The sequence below is a fragment of the Acomys minous genome, assembly GCF_964271855.1.
Source record: "Acomys minous genome assembly, chromosome: 8".
NCBI lineage: Eukaryota > Metazoa > Chordata > Mammalia > Rodentia > Muridae > Acomys > Acomys minous.
Window position 1 is genome coordinate 61,006,093 of NC_140489.1, and position 21,323 is coordinate 61,027,415.

General features: G+C 44.4%; 1 protein-coding gene and 1 long non-coding RNA gene across 20 annotated transcripts in view; one reads left to right on the forward strand and one right to left on the reverse strand.

Moving 5' to 3' along the window:
* LOC311603055 overlaps positions 1-19,545 on the forward strand; it is a 53,340-nt gene extending 33,795 nt beyond the window's left edge. Inside the window, exon 3 of the long non-coding RNA XR_014780938.1 lies at positions 19,527-19,545. This is a non-coding gene — a long non-coding RNA (uncharacterized lncRNA). The remainder of the gene's footprint in view (positions 1-19,526) is intronic.
* The window catches only part of NPAS3 (neuronal PAS domain protein 3), an 836,020-nt gene that overhangs the window by 7,190 nt on the left and 807,507 nt on the right, over positions 1-21,323 (reverse strand). For all 19 annotated transcript variants that reach the window (XM_084791792.1, XM_084791793.1, XM_084791790.1 and 16 more), the window contains 3 exons: positions 20,400-20,593; positions 16,477-16,583; positions 2,385-2,532 (listed from right to left, as the gene is read on the reverse strand). In XM_084791792.1, coding sequence (XP_084647918.1) covers positions 2,385-2,532; positions 16,477-16,583; positions 20,400-20,593 — 449 coding nt within the window. The remainder of the gene's footprint in view (positions 1-2,384; positions 2,533-16,476; positions 16,584-20,399; positions 20,594-21,323) is intronic.

The window sequence follows — 21,323 nt, forward strand, 5'->3', positions numbered from 1 at the left end:
TTCAGTCTTTACTCTAAAATTGCAAACGTCCCTGGGAGGGTTAATTCACTGAGATGGATTATCAGGCATTTACTCCTTAGTGTGAATTTGCTTTAACAGCAACAGCTTTCTCTGGATAATCAGATGAGACTAATGGTAGGAAGGCAGACTTGGCACTTTGTAGTCTCTGAGTGCTCTGAGGTTAGAATTCGAGCAAGTGCCACCAGGGAATGGGATAAGAGTGAGGGCAGCCATTCCTGACCAGTGGAAGATGGACATGGAGCGGGCCCGGAAGTGAAGTATTTCACAGGTAAGAATGATCCTTTTTTTTGCTAAGAAGGTGGGAAAGAAAAGTCAATTGAGGAGTTTTCCTGTATCAAGGGATGACTTTCTTATAGGACCTCCAACCTGCAGAATGGCACCTGCGAGTGAGTGACTGGCTTGTGAACTTGCTTGTGTCTCAACTCACTGGCATCACTCTCCTCTAGTCTTGCTGCCATGGGGGCACAAAGATCACTTGTCTCTGGCTCACGGTCTGTTATTACTAATCCCGGGTAGGCCTACCACCCACGAGACCAAGGCGCTGAAGTCTGAAGGCTGGCCTTTGATGCCCAAACTTTTTTCTTCCTGTCCGTATGGAATCTGATGAGCTGGAATTACGAACCGCTTGGGTGCTGGTACTGTTTGCCTGAGGCTACAATAATGGTGTTGATTCAAACTCTCCTCCTGTTCCTTGCTACTTCTGCCACTGCAGGCAGAGTGGGAAGTCATGAGGCCAGTGTGAGGTAGTTTAAAGATTCTCATCAAGAGTAAGTAGTGACCGATAAATAAATAAACACCAAGATGCTCAAGGAGATACAGTAAATAAGGAGATACAGTAAATAAATCCCACAGAATGTGAATAACAGACAAACAGATGACCTCAGAGCCCTGCAGTGCAATAACATAGTAGACACACTGTCTAACCTGTGGCGAATGTTTACTGGCATTTAATTCTTCATAGTGACACCACCACTGCCTAGTAAAAGAACATCGCTACCTGGTATCTTGCTCTATTTTTTGTTTGCCATACACACTTTCATAGCTTTATGTAGTAGAAATAAAGACTGTTTCATAGAATGACTGAAACAGATTCCCTGATGTCAGAACCCCGCCCTCCTCCCCATGAAAAGATCACAACCATAGGGGATGGTCCCCATGAAAATCAAGCCTGGGAGAGAGCCGCATTAAATACACTTTTACCTTTAGAGAGAATTAATACTGAGCAGAAGGGGTCAAAAAAAAAAAAAAGGAAAAAGAAAGTAGATAAATGAAAACTCTTGTAAGAGGTATCCATTAAGGCCCTGTGCAGAGCAATAATCATTAGCGTCTGATTGATATGCTGTGGAAAGCAAACACTCTCATGCCTTCAAGTCATCACCAAAGTGTGCGAAACACTGAAGGGCCAGTGTGCTGATGAGCCGTGCTTGTTAACAGCTCAGCTCCATTTGGCTGTCTCTAAGAAAAATGGGACTCAGGTAGTCTTTGTCGAAATTATCAGCCAAAGGGCACCAACTTCCATTCATTAGCTCTGCTGGAAGTGTTCCTATTCGGAGCATGTGTGGATCCTGCTTGAAGCCCTCAGAACAGCAAAGCCTAGAGCGAGGGTGGTGGGTAGGAGCCATGCCAAGCATTGTGATAGCTTTGTGACAAGACCTGTGGTGAACTTTTCCAGAAGGCTTGTCCTCAAACTCAGACCATCCAGGCTGTTGGTTGTAGTTACTCGACTGCTTGATGGATTCTCAAAGCAGTCAGATATGGGGAACATATCTGGTGGACAGATATGGGGAAAAGAGAAAGAAAAGGGACCTCACACCAGCATTCAGGAAGCAGTTGCATCTGGACTGCCATGGGCACACGTTTTAAGAACAAAAAGAGATTGTTGTGGTTGTTACTTTATTATTTTATTTACACCGAGATTGTTAGTGCTCTGGCAAAGCGGTTCATCTTTCTTCCTAAACTTTGAGTATCCAGAGAACAAAATCTTATGCAGGAGGCTGGAAGGATCAAAAAGGAGGAATGCAGAAGGAAGCAAACCTGCCCCACTCTTCCCCTCTGGCTCTGTTTGCTTCCCCAGAGGCAAAGGCATGGACATAAGGAGATGCTTCCCAGGCTGCCCCTGCAGGCACAGGTCTCTGGGTGGCGCAGGCACCAGGAAAGGAGACCAGTGTCTCTAGAGCTGCCCAAAGACTGGTGACTCAAGACTTGGTGGGCTTTGATCTTCTCCCATTTCTTTGAATCTTGTGGGAAGAAGAGCAGCCTGTCCAGGTCCCTGTCAGAAGACGGTACTCACGACCTGTCAGCCACTAACCACAGTGCGTGCTTGCAGCTTATAACTGGGAAAGAAATGAAAACAGAAAAGGTACCTAAGCAGATAATTCACCCAGATGATGTTCTTCTCATTTGCGTTCTTGGCGTTAATAGCGATGGTGGCACTCGACTGTATCCAGATGTAGCCTCCATTCTTCTGCATCCAGCGATAGTACTTCGTCACACACTGACCCTTATTCAGCACTTGGGGGGGGGGGGAAAGGAAAGAAAACAAGACTGAAGAGATCGTGTTAGGGTTGTTAGAGTGCTTATCATCTCTTCCCAACCTCAGACCAAAGCCTGGGGAGCCCAGTGTATGCCCGACTTAAGATGCCATTAGCACAAATGAAATCAACACCTCATTGGAGTAGCAGCTGCCCAGCTAGGCTTCCTGGCATTTGCAGTTGAGACCGCATTCCCTTCTGGGCAGCCATAGTGGGAAAGGAAGAATAAAAGGACTACTAATCTTTTTGGCTCAGAGCACACCTAATGTGGTGTGGATATTGTCAGTGGGTTTAACATCAGATGGTAAAAAAGGCAAATCTCTGTATGATTTATGCATAGCTTCTGAGTTGCCCTCCTCGAGATTCTGGGTATCTGAGTGGTTCTGAAGATGCCTTACCCCCTCTGTCTTTGATCACCTCCCTTCAGCCTGAGCAGCATCAGCCCGTGTCCTCAGCCATCTGTTCCTTTTGATCTTGTCTTACAGAATTTATAGTCCTTGGATGAACTAAATTTACATTGGTCAGCTGGGGTAAATTTGTGGTGATACAGCTGAAGGTTGGAGCAAAATAAATCCCCTAGTTGACTCAAGAGAGAAACACTGGCCTAAAAGAGGCCCGGCATTGACTCAGCTTGAGCCAAACAGAGTGACAGCTCCACACAGACGCTGAAATATGGCACAAAATGAAGGAACACGTAAAAACAATCGGTAATGTGAGCCGGTGCCTTTAAATACCCACCGTAAGAAAGCTTTAAAATGCAGATGTTAAAAAAAGATACTTTAACCAGAATCTTGCCGAGTTGAAATAGGTTTGATTTGTATCTGGGTTCTCCTGAGCTAGTGAAAAGGGAAACTGCAGTAAATCATCCCCTAAATAAGTGCTATGGCTGGGGATGGTCAGAGAGCGTGCAGGAAAGGCTGTTGCATTAGGACTTGGAGACCACTGCTCTCGCCCCCCACAAAGCTCGCCAGCCTACCAGCCACTAGAGGGCAGTGCGCACTCGCCTACACGCCCCACTTTTGGCATGTCCTTGTCTCCGTCTGCTAAAATGAAAAACCTCTAACTGCTGTAATAAATTTGGCTAAATTAGCTGCTAAATGGTTATCTCAAGTAATATGTATTTGCATTAATCATCTTGCTCTAAACCAGAACAAGCCAGAGTCCTAAAGACGTAGTAAATTCATATTGTCCATTTAATTACGGCTAATAAGTGCTTCATATACAATAGTTTCATGAAGTACATTTTGATTTTTTTGGGGGGGGTTGTGGATGGGGAAAGGGAATCACTTTGGAAAAGAACAAGGTGGCAGGCTGTTGAAAGTCTTCCTTTCTCTGAAGGTGGTCACAAATCAAACCTCCACACCCTGCGTCTGTGAGCTTTCATGCTTTTTTTCCCTACTCTCCCCCTTTTTTCCCCTCACAATATGCTAAATGGATGGTTGTAAAATTTAATAATTATGTCTTCACTGTTGCTTGAAAAAGCCTTGATGAATGCTTCACACAGTGGCAAGTTTTCTTCTGAAGCTGCCACACAGTGCAGGCCACTGGAAGGCTGGGGACTGTCACTTTCCTTTGATGGCAAGCCTCCACAGGTAGCATTGTGCAGTCCTTTTGTTGGTGACTGTAAGTTCTGCCATCCCACATGCGTGGCTTCCCAGGCTACAGTACTCCTAGCTGAGGCAGAAAGTGGAGAAGTGCCAGGCATGCCACAGGACTCTTCTGTTAAATCATCGTCACATACAACGTGAAGTGTTTTTACTCAGAGCTTTTCAGCCTGGTTAACTATTAAGTGAGGACAGTGGCTTATGCAATTCTTCACAGAGGAAATCACCATACTCCAGTCTAGTTGGTGATATGATCGAACTCTATATGCGTGGTAACCAGAATAATTCCTATTGGTTTTTAGTATTTTTTTAACAAAGGCAGAAAAAGTACACACACACACACACACACACACACACACACACACACACACACACACACACACACAGACACCCTGCAGAAATCATATAAAAATGATGGACTGAGATGGCTTAGGTGGGGAATCTGGACCAGAAGGGAACTCAGAAGAGGCAACAAACAAACAAGCAAACACACAACAGAAAACCTCAAATCCAGAGTACAGAGAACTGAACAGGGTAAATAAAGAAACAAATTGCAAGATCAAGTTAAATGTGAAAAATCAACAAAAAGATCACCCCACCCTCTATACTTTTTCTTACTTAAAACACCAACCTTTCTGACAGGTTTCAGATAAGGACCTAAAACAGCGTTTCTAATACAAAGGACTGGTGCAATGCCATGTGTAGAAGATGAGGTAGGATGGCTTGATTTGCTTAAGGGCATTTGCTGAGAGGATAAATACAAATTTATTAGGGTCCATGAATACATTAACCTAGTCTTTCATTAAATGCAGGCTCAGGGATGCCAAGGCGAGAACAAAGCCCTGAATGGAAAAGAGGTAGGCAGGTGAGCTTTGATGTGAAGAGGTGTCCAGGGAGGGACTGAAAAGCCAGGATTTCTTCATCTTGGGGCCAGGGAGCGCTGTGGCTGTCCTTGGGTCACTGTGGTGAATACCAAGGAGTGGGTCCCAGAGCTCATAGTGCGCAGCTGAAGACAAGTATTCTCTGGGTCATGCTGTTCCCCGAACTGCTCTGATCTTCTGCAAACAGAATTTAGCAAGGGTCACCATCTTCTTATGGTCTTCAGTTGTGACTGGTAAATTGGAGTTTTCTGAATGAGGCCTCCACGAATCATCAGGATCCACAGAGAAGACAAGACGTTAGCTCCACGAGAGGATGGAATGTTGACCATGATGTCACCAAGTTGCTGTTGTTTTTCAAGTTCACATCAAAGAAGTTGCCACGATGCCTTCTTTTCTACTGAATCAGGAGTACTTTTTTGCTCACATCTTCTCACAGAATGTAAATTTGTAACTTTGGGATGAAGCTTATTTCTTGAAAAAGAATCATACTGGCAAATCAGCTGGATCATTCCAGCTGTGCCAGAGGCAGGATCTGACAGCCTTTCCTGAGCTCATGTGGCCCTAATCAGCTCAAGAAGAAAAGCCACGTTGGTGCCAGTTTGAAGGAGATTTTTAGTGTGTAATAAATTAGAGAACTTGAAAAATGCAAAAAAAAAAAAAAAAAGAAACTTCCTCCCTTTTTTTTTTGATTCTCTGTTATCTAGTAGCTGCTGCTGCTGTTATTTTTGAGTTATAGTTTGAATAGTAGGGAGAAATGAGGGAGGACGTAGGTCAGTCTTCTTCACAAAGGCCCTTTTTTTTTTTAGAGAAAACCAGAAATAAGGACAATCTAAGTTAGCTGATATGGCAGTCCTTCAAAATAGCTACCCGTTCTTCAAGACGACGTCTCATCAAGCCAATGAGCCCCGGGGTATGTTTGCAGCCACACACACAAACTGCAACAAAAAGGAAGTACATGGAGAGGAGAAACACAGGCCAGTTGACTTTTCCTGTGGCATCCATGAGATGTGGCCTGAGTACTGCTGACACGTGTCCTGGCATCATCTTGTTCTTAAGGGTACACATTCTGCTGTCAAGATCCGTCAACGGAACCGACGGATCATACCAAAACATCTTTAGAGTTCCATCTTTTAAGGGTATGTAGTTGTTGAGTTAGTTTTATTTAAAGATCTCAGAGAATTTCAATGGCCTTTTCTTAGATTTTTACATGGTATCCATGAAGACATGAGAAGGAGGTTTGCCAAGGTCTACTTAGAACCTTGAATGGTTCAGGTACAATTTTCTTCCTTTTTAAGTCGTAGTCTAGGGTAGCACCAGCAGCCATTGGCGGCTGATGTTCTGAGGGAGACCTCCCCACCACCCCACCTTTCACACTGAAGTCACCTTATAGTTTACGAACTGTGTCCCTGACCTTACACTTGGGTGAGGAGCACAGTGGAAGCAGATTGAGACCTAGGTCTGCCCACCTAGCAGTTAAAGAACCACCACTGAGGGGCCATTTGACTTTTAGTCGAAACACTACCCCACGCCTAACTGGGCAGGGAGTGGCAAATACAATACCTGACAGCCAACTGTGAAGTGCTTACGTTTTAAAACATGTGACCTTTGATAGCAGATAGCTCCCCTCAAATGAAAGGGGAATGATATGCCTTACTGAAGGTCCTTTTAAAATGCCACTCGATCTCTTGACTTGAGACCGTAGGATGGCGTACAAGGATGTTCTGTTCATAAATAATTGTGACTTTCCCTCCAAACGTCACACACTTTGTTGCTATGAGGCATGCCTGTGTCCCTGCACACAGTTCCCAACAGAAGGATTTAAGTTTCCTTGCGAAAACTTTGTCCACAGACACAGACAGTGACTGGAGGGACGCAAAGGAAGCCAGTGTCTGCAACAGGGTTATCTATCTGTTATCTAAACAAATCGGTACAAATTTGCCTTCAGAAATATGAAGGGGGTGGGGGGGCAGAGGGGGGAAAGAGAGGGAGAGGAGAGAGAGACAGAGAGAGAGAGACAGAGAGAGAGACGGAGAGAGAGAGGGGGAGAGAGAGAGGGAGAGAGAGAAAGAGAGAGAGGGGGAGAGAGAGAGAGAGAGAGAGAGAGAGAGAGAGAGAGAGAGAGGGAGGGAGGGAGGGAGAGAGAATGTGGTCTCTTCCTGTTGGGCAGTTTTACAAAACCAAAGCCAGAGTCTAAATAGTCAGTTACTTGTGTCTCACAGAGAAGAAAGCAGCAGAATAGAATGCAGTCTGAAGAGAAGAAGAACACATATCAAAGCAGTCATTTAGCCAAGTGCCTCACAAAAGGACATTTAGAGGTTTGCATATGCATTAAGGAGCTGCAATACTTGGTGCATTCAGGTAAGCATAGAGTAACTAGGAAATGGTGAGCTCATCGGAGGGAGAGGCCACACTTCACATTCCCGCGGCTGAACAAAGAGCGTCATTATTGTCGTGTGGATAGGAGGCCACATCTGCAGCACTCTTACCCTCTCACCGAGCTACCTCCATCAATAGCTGTGGAACAGAGAGTGGTGCCTTTTGCTAGGAACTCAAAAATGATTTCCGAATGCATTGAAGTGGAGTGTGTGTGTGTGTGTGTGTGTGTGTGTGTATGTATTTAAGTAAGGGTGTGTGTGTGTGCACACTAAAATCAGGCTTTCTACTTAGTTCCACAGTTGGGTGCTTAGCTGTGGCCACTGGTTTTCTTTCTGCATTCACAAAACTGGCAGATGAAACATGAAAAAGAATACTGACTCTTTAATCTCTGCTTCTTCACCTAAGGCCCAAGGCAGGCTGACAGGGAACTTCATTCTGGAAACAGACTTTTTGAAAAAAAAAAAAATTCTGGATTACTTTTTCCTCTGCTTTTGAAAACTGTAGGCTACCAGAGGAATGAACCTGATGCGAGCTTAAGACAAGAACAAATTTCTTTATCTAAAAAGTTATAGTCCTTGATGCTTACAGGAAGGTCATTGTTAAAATCCACGGGAGACACAGCACTGTAGCCGGAGACTGTGCTGAATGCTTTATTTACTTGCGTTGGAGACAGATTTTCATTTAGAACTGCTCAGAGGATCAAGTGAGGCTTTGGTGTCAGGCATACTTTCCTATAGATTTTGCAATTAGCGTGCTAGCTATGTCTTAGCTGGTAAGCGTCCACACATTGGTTCCCCTCCCCTCGCTTTCTTTTTTGTAAATCTATATGCTGAGCAATACTTGGTCAAGTTGGATGAGATTTGATATTTAACGGGAGTTCCAAGCTTAAAGACAAAGGACCCATGGATGTTCTGTGAATGACTATACATCAAGTATGGATCCCCTTGAACACACTAATGACAGGCCCTGCCTGAGCCACCAGCTGTGGTTTATGGCCTCAGAAGAGGTTGTGTCCTCTCGCCCTGCCAATTGATAGACCTTTATTAACTGCTAATATTGAATCATGCAGAAAACTTTTCATTGATTTAGGACACGTCTATTTGTTCAATTTAAAAAATAAATTTCCCCCATCTTCGTGATAACGTACAGAATTGGAGTCCAAGGCTTTTAAACCTTGTTGGCATTGGTGTGGTGTTCTCAGACAGAAAGAATCAAAGGACTGGCAACATGAGTGACATGAGGTCTCAGAGCTTATTTATTTTTTCAATTGTACATGTATGAGTGCTTTCCCCTCATACATGTGTGTGCACCACAGGTATGTCTCGTGTCTGTGGGTCACCTGGCCTTGGAGTTACAGACAGCCGGTTGTGATCCATTAGGTGGGTGCTGGGAATCAAACCCTGGACCTCTGGAAGAGCTGTGTTACTGACCACTGGGCCACCTCTACAACCCTCAGAGTTTTTTTTTTCCCAAGCTGTTTTTAATCCAACCAGAGAGTTTCAGTACTATTCATACCTGCCTCTACCAACCTAAAACACTGAGGGACAGTGTTTTTCTGGCCAGTGTGCTTTCCTTTTAGAAAAGATTTGCTATTAAAAGAAGTCCTCAGCATGGCACCAAGAAAGGATTCTGGCCAGGAATAAGGAAATGGTAGATTTCTCCAATCCCCAGGAAGACTGTTTTGCTTTTGAGTGCTACTCTGTGTTAGGGGTAGGAGATGATGGTAAACAGCCTGTCCATGAGCTTGCCCACTGACGGACAGTGGAGTCAATCCACGCTCATCAGGGCCTGCCCTGACATTGGGCAGTTGACCTCACTGAACGGTCATTAGTTTCACTCTTCAATAGAGATTTCTCTCCAGTTGCCTTTGAATGGAGGGAGGCTTCTCACTTTCACTCTTGGTTTATAATGCTGACAACTATATGGAAAATGGCATGGGACATCTGCTAAAGGGCAAATAGTTACGAGTGAAGTCCTCACCTTAAAACATTACAGGTGATAGAGGGTCAGAGATTAAAGCAGAGGTAAAGGGGGCAGAAGGAATGAAATGGACCTGTCTATCCTCAGTGGACCACCCTACATTGCTGGACGTAGTCATTTTGTTAAACCTTAAACATCTTTATAAAGAAGCTTTGGCATATGAGGCACAGATGTTTTGCATTACAAATCAGTTATATTTCATTTATGCGACATTTTCTCATGAAAACATGATACTCTCACACTGCAGCCATTGCTAATCATCTACTGGAGGGTCCCTACTACCCCCACCCTCCACTTCTAGATAGAAGAACTTTGTGTTTTGTCTTTATGGCCTTCTCCAAAGTGACAAGGAACAGTGGCACCACAAGTAGTGATTATACCCTTAGGGCAGCTTGTGGCTTAGGTGTGCGCACGATGACATGCAGGACAAGGAGACACAGGGGACGTCTCTCCACTGGTGAGAGGCTCTGGGAATGTCTGCCTTCTCAAACATAAGCACAGCCAGGGACTAACTATTCTGTGGAGTGATAGTTGTTGGGTATGGGAGCTACTTGATCATGAGGACATAAATAGGACAGTTAGGAAGAGCTGGGCAGTGGTGGTGCATGCTTTAATCCCAGCACTCAGGAGGCAGAGGCAGGTGGATCTCTGAGTTCGAGGCCAGCCTGGTCTACAAAGGACAGTCAAGGCTACACAGAAAAACCCTGTCTGGAAAAAAGAAGACAGTTATGAAAAAAGCTTATGCCATTTAACTTGGGTCTTTGTCATGTGGAATAAGGAATGCTTGAGTTGATATGCCCCGTGCAAAACTCCATAAAGCCAGGCAGGATGTGTGCATTGATTAGGAGGGTTGGTTAACCTCACAACTGCAGGTAAACTGTTGTATACTAGCCTCATGCATGAACTAAATTCTATGCTGCTCAACTGGACCTAAACACAGCCTGAAAGACCGTTTCCAATATTCTGGCTGTTGTTTTAAGGGAAATATAAAGATGACTCACAAAAGATCAAGGCTAGATGGTATGATAAGAAAGTGATGGAGTAGATTCTATTTAGGCTAGTTGACTTAGGTGAAATGGATGATTTGCAAGTGTTAATTTTTTTTCTGGATCATGTTTTATAAAAGCTATTTTTTAAGGACTATTTTTGATGTTGTTGAATTAAAAAAACAAAACAAAACAAAACAAAACCAAATGTAGCCACTACTTGAACTAGCAATAAGGGGCAGGAGTCTGCTAGAGAATTGAACTGATCAGTTAAATCAAAGTTGTAGCTTGCTCTTAAGGAAAGAAAGTTTGTATTCCACGCTGCTCTATACATTTCTTCTCCTGAAATGCCCTTGGTACTCCCCCATATCTCCTGCCATCTTGGCTTTCCCCCATCATGTTTCTAGGGCTGGGGAAAGTGTGCCTGTGTGCCTCCACTGGGGCTTCGTTTCCATCTTCCCTTCGGATGCCACGACCTCTGGGGTCTCTGAATTTTACTTATACATCTTAATCCTCTTCATTTTTATGTTATATATTCAGAGTTCGCTGTCTCACACTGTCTTCCCCGTCAGTATGTAAGCTTTCTGAATACTTTATTTTTAAACCTTCTAGTAATACCACAAGGTGTTGTATACGGTAAGTAGTCAGAAATGTTACATGAAGGTGAATGGGCACGGTATCCCTACTCTAATTCACACGTGTAATAAAGTATTCATAGGAAACTATTACCCTGGGGGAGAAGAAACATCAAAGATTTCCTTTTCCTTCCTAAGCTATATACCATTACTTTTAATGTAGTGTGGATGGTTTGCCTGTGTATATATACATGTATGCCATAAGCATGAGATGCCTGCAGAGGTCAGAAGAGGGTGTTGGACCCCCTGGAAATGGAATTACAGATAGTTGTTAGCCACCATGTGGGCGCTGGGAGTCAAACCCAGGGCCTCTGCAAAACTAGCAAGGGCTTTTAGTCACTGAATCGTTTTCCAGTCCTAGTTTCTCATTTTCTTAAAAGTCAAGTTTATCAAACAATTATATACTCATTTCGTTTGAACTGTGCTCACACGCCACTGTCATCATCAAAACCCACTCCAAATCTAGAGGAAAATGAGCCTCACATGATTAGTTGGTTTGTATTTACTCCTTATAGCATAGTTCTTTCTAGAATGCTAGCATGCTCAGTACTGCTCAGTCTTCAGTGTGAAGAGCTGGCTGTGGTCGTACACTTACAAACCCTGGATTGTGAGTCAGTAGATTTGGCATAGGCCTGAAGTCTTGCACATCTATAAGCTCCTTGCACATGTCCACACTGCCCTCTGAACAGGGCGACAAGTGGGACAAGCACTCGGCTGGTGAGCTGCCGGCTTGCTGGCCTTGTTCTCTTTACTTGCCTGCCATGGACTTGAAAAGCCCAAATCAGCACTGGCCCCAAGAAGAAAGATATAAAAATGCTAACCCTGACCAATCGCTGCCTAAAACTTGGGTGTGCTCTTGCTGTCCATGGCAGCCTCTGCAGCTAACCCACAGGCAGTGATGCAGGCTGGCTTGGCTTCTGGAAGAGAGACAGCTGTGATAGCTACTCAGTGAATTTCCTTCCATGGGAATTTTCATATTCATAAAGGAGGGGAGGAAAAAAAAATCACTTGCTTTGGGAAAAAGCCCAGCAGTGGCCAGGTAGCTAACTCCCTGAAGACCTAACCCAGAAGAAGCTGTGAGATCAGGAAACAGCGGAAAGCGCCTGGTGCGATCTGTATCTGGCCCACCCATCAAACTTTATTCTTTCCCTTCTTCCCTCACTCGCAGCTCCCTTTTCCTGTGAGCTATGGCTGCATACCCAAATCAACAATTAAATTCCCCCTTTGTTTGTGTGGCAGATGACAAATGCATGGAGGACATCTTGTGTTGCCTAGGCAGGCAGGGCACTTACTTTGATTGATGCTTAGTTGTAGAAAAAAATGAGCTGGGAAGGAATTACAATGGAGGGCCTGCAGACGGGAAGGGGATATACTAATTAGTCCTGCATTAAGCAGTCTGCTTGCATTTGGCGATGCGACGCCTTCAGGAGGGAAGTGTAGGGGTTATTGATGCACAGCAGCATGGAATGCATTATGCCAGGTAGCTGTATATTCATTTTGCTAAAGATTGTATTAAGAAGCAAACACTTTGGCTACCGTGTACTTTTAAAACATCCACCCTCTAGTATCCTGGGTCAGCCATGATTTATCTCTATTTGGTCTAGTAGGCAACAGGGCAGGCCTTTTGTGTCTCTGTAAAGACTTTCAGAGATTTTGTTTGCTTGTTTGTTTGTTTGTTTGTTTTCCCACTGTGGATAAGGGTCTAGCAAGGGGAAACTGCCACTGTGTACAGTTGCAGAGTCTTGAGTCTTGGTAGAACACAATGTCATGAAGTGAAAGAAAGACACGTCTCTGTTTAAGGTTTAAGAGTTGCTGACTTGACTCAGGACGAACCCTAGAGGTTGCATCAGACCCGAGGCAATGGCTTTGTTAGTAGGGAGAGAGACAAGTGCGAAGCACATGCCTGCATCTGGCTTAGCCGTCTAAGGTTCAGGTTATAGGCAGACATAACGTTCGGTGCTGAAACATCTCATAATTCAAGGGTGACCCAGATGGTCTAGGTAGCAGGAACACATTATCCAGATGACATGGATGGTCATCTCTAGGTCACTGTCTCTTAAGCAATGGAAGACTGGAGGGCAGTGGAGATAGAAAGGTCCCCCAAATAATCACTACCATCTGCAGTTTAAAATTCAAACTGTGAAATGCTGATTTAGTCCATTTGACCCGAAGAACCAATGAAACTGAGCTGAATGAAAAGAAGTTAAAAAGGTCTTTTGTCCCAGTGAGAAATAAGCAGACCTGGAACTCTCTTGACTTTAGAACCATGGTCACTAGGTAGACAGAACTTGAACTCCTGGTAATCCTCCTGCCTCAGTCTCTCTACAGGGATTCCAGATGTGAGCCACCAAAGCCTTCTAGCAATGTGGCTCTGTGTGTTGAGATCTATCTTGCTAACACTAGGCATCTTGAACTTGCCCAGTTGGAAGCTGGTGGGGCCGTGTTCTTGGCTCCTTATCAGAGCATCTGATCCTGGTACAGCTAAGAGCCCTCTTTACTTTTCTGATTCTAAGGACAAGTTCATTTACAGATTCACAGACACCTATGCTAAGAAGAGATGACAATGATAAAGATAGGATTTCTTTCTAGTCCTCAGAGATGGCTGAGCCCCCTTTTCTTTAAGTCTTATCTATGACTCAGAGCACAAGTCAGGTATCAGAATATCTGAAGTATGATCAGATGTCTAAAACCCGCCTTTCACAGACAGAACCAGGGTCTGTGCCAATAGCTCTAGGAAGAAAAGCTAAATAGTTAATGTGGTTTATTTTTTAACCATCCCTTTGTTTTAGAATTCTATCTTATTCTTGAACTGATTCTATGTCACTGTGACCTTCTCCTGCCAGGAGGGCACAGTTGAGGCCCCCTTCAGTAATAGCCTAGGGCTTTGGACAAGCAAGATGCTGTGCTGGCTCCTTGCCTTTTCTTCCAGTGTTTACACAACCAAGACTTATTACATGCTCTGTCATTTTGTTACTGGGCTGGCTTTGGTCTGAGAATTAGGTAAACATCAGACATTCCATCACACAATTTTAAACTCAATCTTACTTTATAATGATGTTAATGTTTATTGTACCAAGCGAGATGCATTTGTATATTTCAGCATCTTACTTCAGTCACAGAATGCAAAACCTGACATTGGAATCAGCTTGATGTGTGCGTGTGTGTATGTGTGCGTGTGTGTGTGTGTGTGTGTGTGTGTGTGTGTGTGTGTGAGTGATTGAAGATATTAAGCTCTACAAGAACACTGGAATTTCAATCTGATTAGGATCAAAATTCTGCAGGATCAAAACAGTCCTTTTCCTCCCCCCACAGTTTTGACTAATTGTGTGCTACTTGACATTGTGAGGTTACTCCACAGCACGGTAGCTACACATGTGAAGTATATTTTACTGTGCAGAATTACCAGCTCATTCTATTTGGTTTTCAATGTGTTTGAGGTTATTAAAAGAACTCAAAATGAGGAGTAATGTATATGAGTTAAAAGAGCAAACTCAATCATTGTTAGTAGGCTAACTCATAAAGCAATAGCCAATATGTCAATATCAAATAATGGGGGAAAAAATCAGAGAATGTGAAAGCATACTTTCTCTGTTTATTAGCTGGCCAGACAGCAGAGAAATTAGGAGAACTGCATAATGGTGGGTGGTAGTGTCATTTATTTTCCAGCACTTTTATATTATTCTGGCTACTGAAAATAAGACAAGAGTGGCTGGGGGAAAAAAATGACATCAAGCACATTTGTTGGAGACTGCTGCCTCTTGGGAAGAAGGGAGTAAGCGGCATGGTCTTGCATGCCACAGGAACTGCGTTTCTTTAACTTGTATATCAAGTCTGAGAGAAACAACATGGTGTTTGCCAAATAAGGCCCAAGGACGTCAAAGTTCCTTAAAAATCAGAACCATGTCTCTGAGGTTCGACCTTAATTAAAGCTCCCAAATGAGAAAGCAATCCCTGCTCTCACCCCCCCCCCCCCAACCCCTGTACCCTCCTCCTCACCAACATGAGGCAGGGTAGTATCTTGAAGGCAATATATTCATTTTAAAAGTCTATACCTCTGGCCTGTGGTATCCAGAAATACATCCGGTGGTCCCTTTGGAGGTCTGTATTTTCTACATCCCCCCCCCCCCCCGCCTCTGAATTCCCAGCAACAAAGAACCTGATGTTTCTGTTCAGGAAACAGCATCATTTTCCTCCCCAATTAATTGAAGAGCCATCTGCTTCTGTGATACATAACACCCATTCATTCTTAGCAACAAGTGTGTTCCCTGACTCCCTGGGGAGTGATATCGAGGCACGTGCCCGGAGTTGGGAGTAGACTGTACTGGAGAGCAGCCTGTAGCCAGGCTAGGCCCAGAGACACAGATACACAGAATCTGACATTGAATTTGGTCCCATGTCAGTGTTGCTAACGTAGAGCTAAAAGCACAGTAACACAATGTTAACCACGCAGGGGCTCGGCCTTGCTCAGTCTCCATCAGGCTTTGAAGAGCTGAGCTGAGAGTGAAGAATTGATATCTAGGGGAATAGTAGCTCTTCTCTTCTGTAATAAGAAGGGGCAAAGGCTACCATGCTGGTCTTTGTGACATAAAGCGTTCACCTCGAGGTGGACTATTTCATTGGTAGCACCTTGTCTGCACTGCAAGTCGGGCTTCTGAGCTGTGTAGAACCTTCGGAGAATGTAGCTGGAAGGGCTGGTCCTTTAGGAAGTCTGTAGAACGGTTGTATGCTTGGAAGAGGGAGCTTCTGTGCAGAAACAGGCTGGTGGACTCTGAGAGAAACAGACTTGCCGAGTGAGTCTGTATGCCAGTTGTTGCTTAGACTCAACCAGAGTGCGCTCCTCCTGCTCCCATCCTACAGGAGATCTCTTTGAGTTCAGTCTGAGGCCAGGAGCCCAGAGCAAGACTCAAGGAATGAAGACCAGGCCCTGATTCCCAGGGACTGCGAGCCGGGAGCTCCTCTGTCCGAGCCTTTTTAGAAAGAGACTGTCATTGACATGTGCTGTTCATGTGCGGCGTTCTTCCCCTGGCCCTCAGGACTTTGCCCTCGCCCAGTTTTTGTGGCCAGGCAAGCAGGCATTTTTACGAGGCTCTGGCCTATTTGAACTTGTCGTCTCCCACGTATGGTTTGAAACAGAAACAACAAATTTCAAAGCGGCAATTGCTGTCTTGGGAAATGAAAGGGTCAAGGAGGAGTTTAAGACAGAGGTTCTCTCTACTTCCTGTGAGAGAAAGCACAAGAGGCCACACAATTCTAGACGCGTGGCCACAGAGCCCACAATTTCTCTGGGCCCCAGGTCCGGCTTTCAATATAACACCAATGCCAGTTGAAATTATTTATATCTCACTGTCTCTCACTGTGTGAGAGTCGTTTCAGATATAGACAGGTGACATGAAGGGGCAAGTCAGCCTTGAGCCCCCCATGATGTCAGACTGCATGGGCTCCTCCCCTATAGAGGTACTTACAGTCCAGGTGGCTGTGCCTGATGCCTTCCACGTCTTCGGCATGGATGAAGTGGTAGCATCTTTTTCCTACGATGTCTACAGGGGTCAGATCCATGTAATCACTAATCCTATGAAGAGAACAACACAGGCTGGAACTCAGAGAGGAGGAGACTAGCGAGACTGTCAAATAATGCATGGAGCTGGTCTAGCAACACTTCCATCGTGCCATGTACCTGTGAGGACAAGGCCCTTTGAGCAAATGCTCTCAGCAGGGATATGTCTGTGGAGTATAACAACATGGTTTTTTTTTTCCTTCTTCAAATTTTGGATATGTGCTAGATCAAGCAATTGCATTTAAGTAATTAGGTGGGGTTTTTCCTTGGCACCAGAATGTACATTTAGACAACGTAATTCCATGAAATTATTGGGGAACTGTAACAATGCAAGATCCTCATTACAGGACAAGATAATTCAAGGTTACATAATAAAATAAAAACATGTTATGTTTATACCGAATGATTAGAGACACCTTTCATTTCAGCAGATTGGTCTTCTGTTGGTTATTTCCATGAAAAAGGGATTCAACTGCTTCTTGGCACAAAGTCCAAATTGGCATTTCAAGGGATATAATTTAAATGCTGAGACATACAGATGCCTGGGGGTGTTATCTTTTTTAGTCTCAGTCATTTGGGAGCTCAGCTTTCACTCCTGCCTCTTTTAACTGGTACTTTGTGGTAGATCCTACACAGGAACTTTTAAAGCGCTTCAGCAGCACTTCTGGGCCTGCACTTGACAGTATGTACGTACCCATGCCTGAGTTGATTGTCCGGTGTCCTCGGGCAGGACAGAGGAAGACAGAATCCAAACTATAAAGCACGTAGGGGCATCTGCTTTATTTATAGAGACATGTATAAAATGCTTACTGCCTTCTGTTTCACTCATTTTGGTTGGTAAAAATAGATTTTGTTTAACTTATTCTATTGTCCCTTTAAAAAATATGTACGACTAGGATCTATTCAAATGTAAGGCAAATATATAGAAACGTCACCCTTTAAGAGTCATGAGATTAGTACTGGGGAATTAGGCCTGACCCACTAGGCAGGAAAATAACAAGGAATGGTGGTACAAGGATGGCATGGAGTTAGCTGGGCATGGTGGTACATGCTTGTAATTCTAGCACCTGGGAGGCAGAGGCAGAGGGAGCTCTGTGACTTTGAGGCTAGCCTGGTCTACATAGTGAGTCTCAGGACAGCCAGGGCTATGTAGTGAGACCATGTCTCAAACCAAATAAATAAATATATAAAGCAAGCAAGCAAGCTATGGAGTATAATTAAAATATACTACTCCATGAGGTGAGTGGATTTTTCAATGTCTAGTGATTGAAATAATTTTTTGGCCAAACTCGAATCCTTAGTGAGAGAAGATTCCTTGGGGGGAGATGAAAAGGAACTCTCAGAGCGTTTGTGACACAAAACAGATCTGTTGTTCAGTTTGTTAGTTTGTTTCCCAAGGACAGTTAACACCCCATCTCTGTGCTTGCACACACAAAGGGGAGGCAGGATGTCATTAAAAGACCCTCCTTGGTGTCTGTGAAATCTGCCAGTTCCTGAGAGCATTAGATGTTTGCTTTGCCCTGGGCCATCCTAAAGACTGCAGAAGAATTGCAAAGGAGCAAGCTTAGTTCCCAGTTAACAATTTTCTAATTAAATAATAAACCCTAGGAAAAAGCTAGGCCATTCTTTGGGGGAGGCATTCTCTGGTTAATTCTTTATTTGAATGAACACCTTCAACGAAATCAGGATCAAGCCCTTTCAGTGGACCAGAGCCTGTTGCGGTGCACGTGACCAGAACAGCAGAAAAGAAATTCTTAATCAAGGTCTGTGAGTGGCAGGCCAGAAGAGCGGCCATCCTTCTGGGTCCTCAGTTCCCTCACCTGTAAATAACGTCAGGCTTAGTGGTGCCTTAGCAGTGCCCATAGCTTGTCACATGGCAGTTTTTCAGTAAACCAAATATGCAATTATTCTTTAATAAGGGACTTTATTTTAGAATTGCTGTCATCTTCATTTGGGAAACAATGATGCATTAGATTAGTTGACAGAGGTTTTTTTGTTTGTCTGTTTTGGGTTTTGTTTTTTGTTTGTTTGTTTTTTTTGAGGGGGGCATGGGAGAAAAAAGCTAAGAGCCGGTCACAGAAAATAATCTCAATTGTTAGAAAGGGACATTGAGAGCCTGTTTTTTAAAAAAATCAGTCACTTGATCAGAACAATGAAAATCTGTGGCATTTTGGGACAGGACAACCATTGGAAATTTGGCAGTTGAGTAGAAGCATCAATTTTTGGAAGGTGTGGTGATGATGAGGCTGAACCAAGCCTGAGGTGTGTTCCTCTGGCATTGTGTCTCCCTAGTTTGGTCTCCTCTGGCGTCCCACAGCTTACTTAGAGGCTAACTGGCTTTGTATGTACTTAATTGTGTTCTTCCATTGTGTGTGCATATGGCTATCCCAATTGGTTCTTTACAATTCGCCCTGACCACTAAAAGAAAATTAGGAGAATGAAACACCTCCCAGGATGTTGCTAGGTCAGGGTTGTGAATTCCCCTCTTCAAATCAAGCTTGCTCATGCTGACAGATGCAGCACTAGCCCTTACCTACGGAGCAGCCTGACCTGAGACACAGCTGGCCAAGGTCAGCGGCCACGGTTCGTAGATACCCACTCCTACCAATCGCTAACTTGTCTTTCCCGACCTCATGTGTCCTCTCCAGAACACTGGCAACGCACCCCAGTGTACAGTCACAAAAAATGCGAGCAGATTCAGAATGACTTATCGAACTATGGGGACAAGTTCATGCGACTGTCTACACTGTTGAGCCTCAGAGCTCGGGTAAATTCTTCCTCTCAGTCAGTCCCTGGCTGGAAATAGGAGACCATTCCAAAAGTGATTTCACCTTTAGTAGAAATTCCCAGTGGACTGGGTGGATGCAGGCACTTTGGGCCCTTCTCCTGGCCTAGGCTCTGGAGAGGTCAATTACCCAAGCCGCTTGACCACTCTTCTCTTTTGTTTCCCCTCTGAAGGCATTCACAGGGCTCAGGGGACTTTGACAACAGTCTATGGCCCCAAAGTGTCCTCAACCGCCCCACTAATTCTTGAAACACCAGGAGATGGACACACTTGCCACGCTGCCTTCCCAAGACAGACATACAGGCAGCGCCTTTCCTCCCCGCCCTCTGCATCCCGATTGTCTCCTCACATCAGTCAGATGGGCTGGTGACTTCCAGGTGAAAGGTCTGTAAGGTGCCCCGTCTTCGATCTCCGTCCCTTGCTTTGTGCTTAATGGAAAAAGTGAACTTTCAAACCAGAGGCTAAAAAGCCCCTTTTGTAAAAGCTCAGTCTCGGGGAAGAACTGCCAACTCATTTCTAGGATGAGTCATCTTTTTTTAATTTATAAAAGCGAACTCCTCGGGATGACAAAGTTTTATTTAATAGTGTTGCAAATTCCTTTTGCAGCAGATTTCCTCTGGGAGCCACAGATTCTCATCTGTCCTGCACTAAATGTCTGTGAGGGCACTGTCCGTCAGGAGGTGAGGCCCTTGAATTAGTGGGAAGCAGGTCACCCCGAGGCACAGGAGATGCCTTCCACTGCATCATTTTGCCAATAACATCCCAGCCCTGCTCTCTCCTTGGGTCCTCAGCCAAAATGGTCCTTCTTTATAGTGGATGGATGTCTGGGTACCCAATTCATTCAATTGTTGTCCCAAATGTAAATCAGGGGAGCAATGTAAATTTCAGATAAAAAGCATGTTTGGTGTCAGTCCAAACAGCCATTAAAAACAAGATCAGGATTTACAATGAGCCTCACTGGGAAAGTAAAATCTTTCAGGCAGCCAAAAACAAACCTTCCCCAACGGGCAGTGTGCAATGGGCAAACAAACATGAAAACAAAGTACCTATTTTCACAGTAAATGATATTGAGGTCCATGTTTACTCGAGTGACGAACATATGGCAGTCAATTCTGACTTCATTGATGGTAGGGGGAGGCAAGGCATGGGCCACCACCACGAGGCCCATGATTTGGCTGGGGACGGTCCTCCCGTGGGACAGCGACACTCTGAGGCGAAGCCGGCCTGTTATGTGAATCACCTGGAAAAAAAGAATATTAAGTACAGGACACCAGTCAATTGCACATCCCAGAAGTCAAGGTTATTTCTTCTGAGGAAAGGAAAATCTCATTGGGAACAACTGGTATTAGGTTGTATTTGCTGTAGTCCCAATGGCTGTCAGCTTGCGCCCCCCAACCCCCGCCCGTGTACTCATAGCAAAGCCCAGAGATCACTTCTACATGATGTTTTGGGGGTAACATTATTATAGTGCTTTTATTTTTTTTTTTTAGGGACTCCCCTTGCTTCTGCATTTATGGGAAACTCCTCATCAGATCCTATGACTAAGATGCTGAGCACTGAGCTAGCTGTGGAAGGAAATGTTTTGAGTTATTAGCCTTGTTGGTAAGAGATATCTTTCTCTGATTTTGTAGTGAGAGAGATTACATGGCCATCTGTTTCCTGGAAGTCGTGGCTCAGAGATTTCCCTTATTGGGGAAATTCAGCGAATTTTTACAAAAGTCTGAATAACAGACTCAGGGCTGTGATATGAATGGGTTCTTTTGATGACGGACATTTCTCACTGGGGAGTGCTGTGTTACCAGGAGTTCAGCCATTGACTGCAGCACCCAGGGGGATTCGACCTGTAATGCATTTCTAGCACTCACACTCCAGTAGAGTCAGGAAGATGCACAGCAATTCTGGGGGCATCTCAGAAGCACCTGCCCCTGAGATACTGGTCCGAATTGTTTGGTTGATCAGCCAAAGGATCC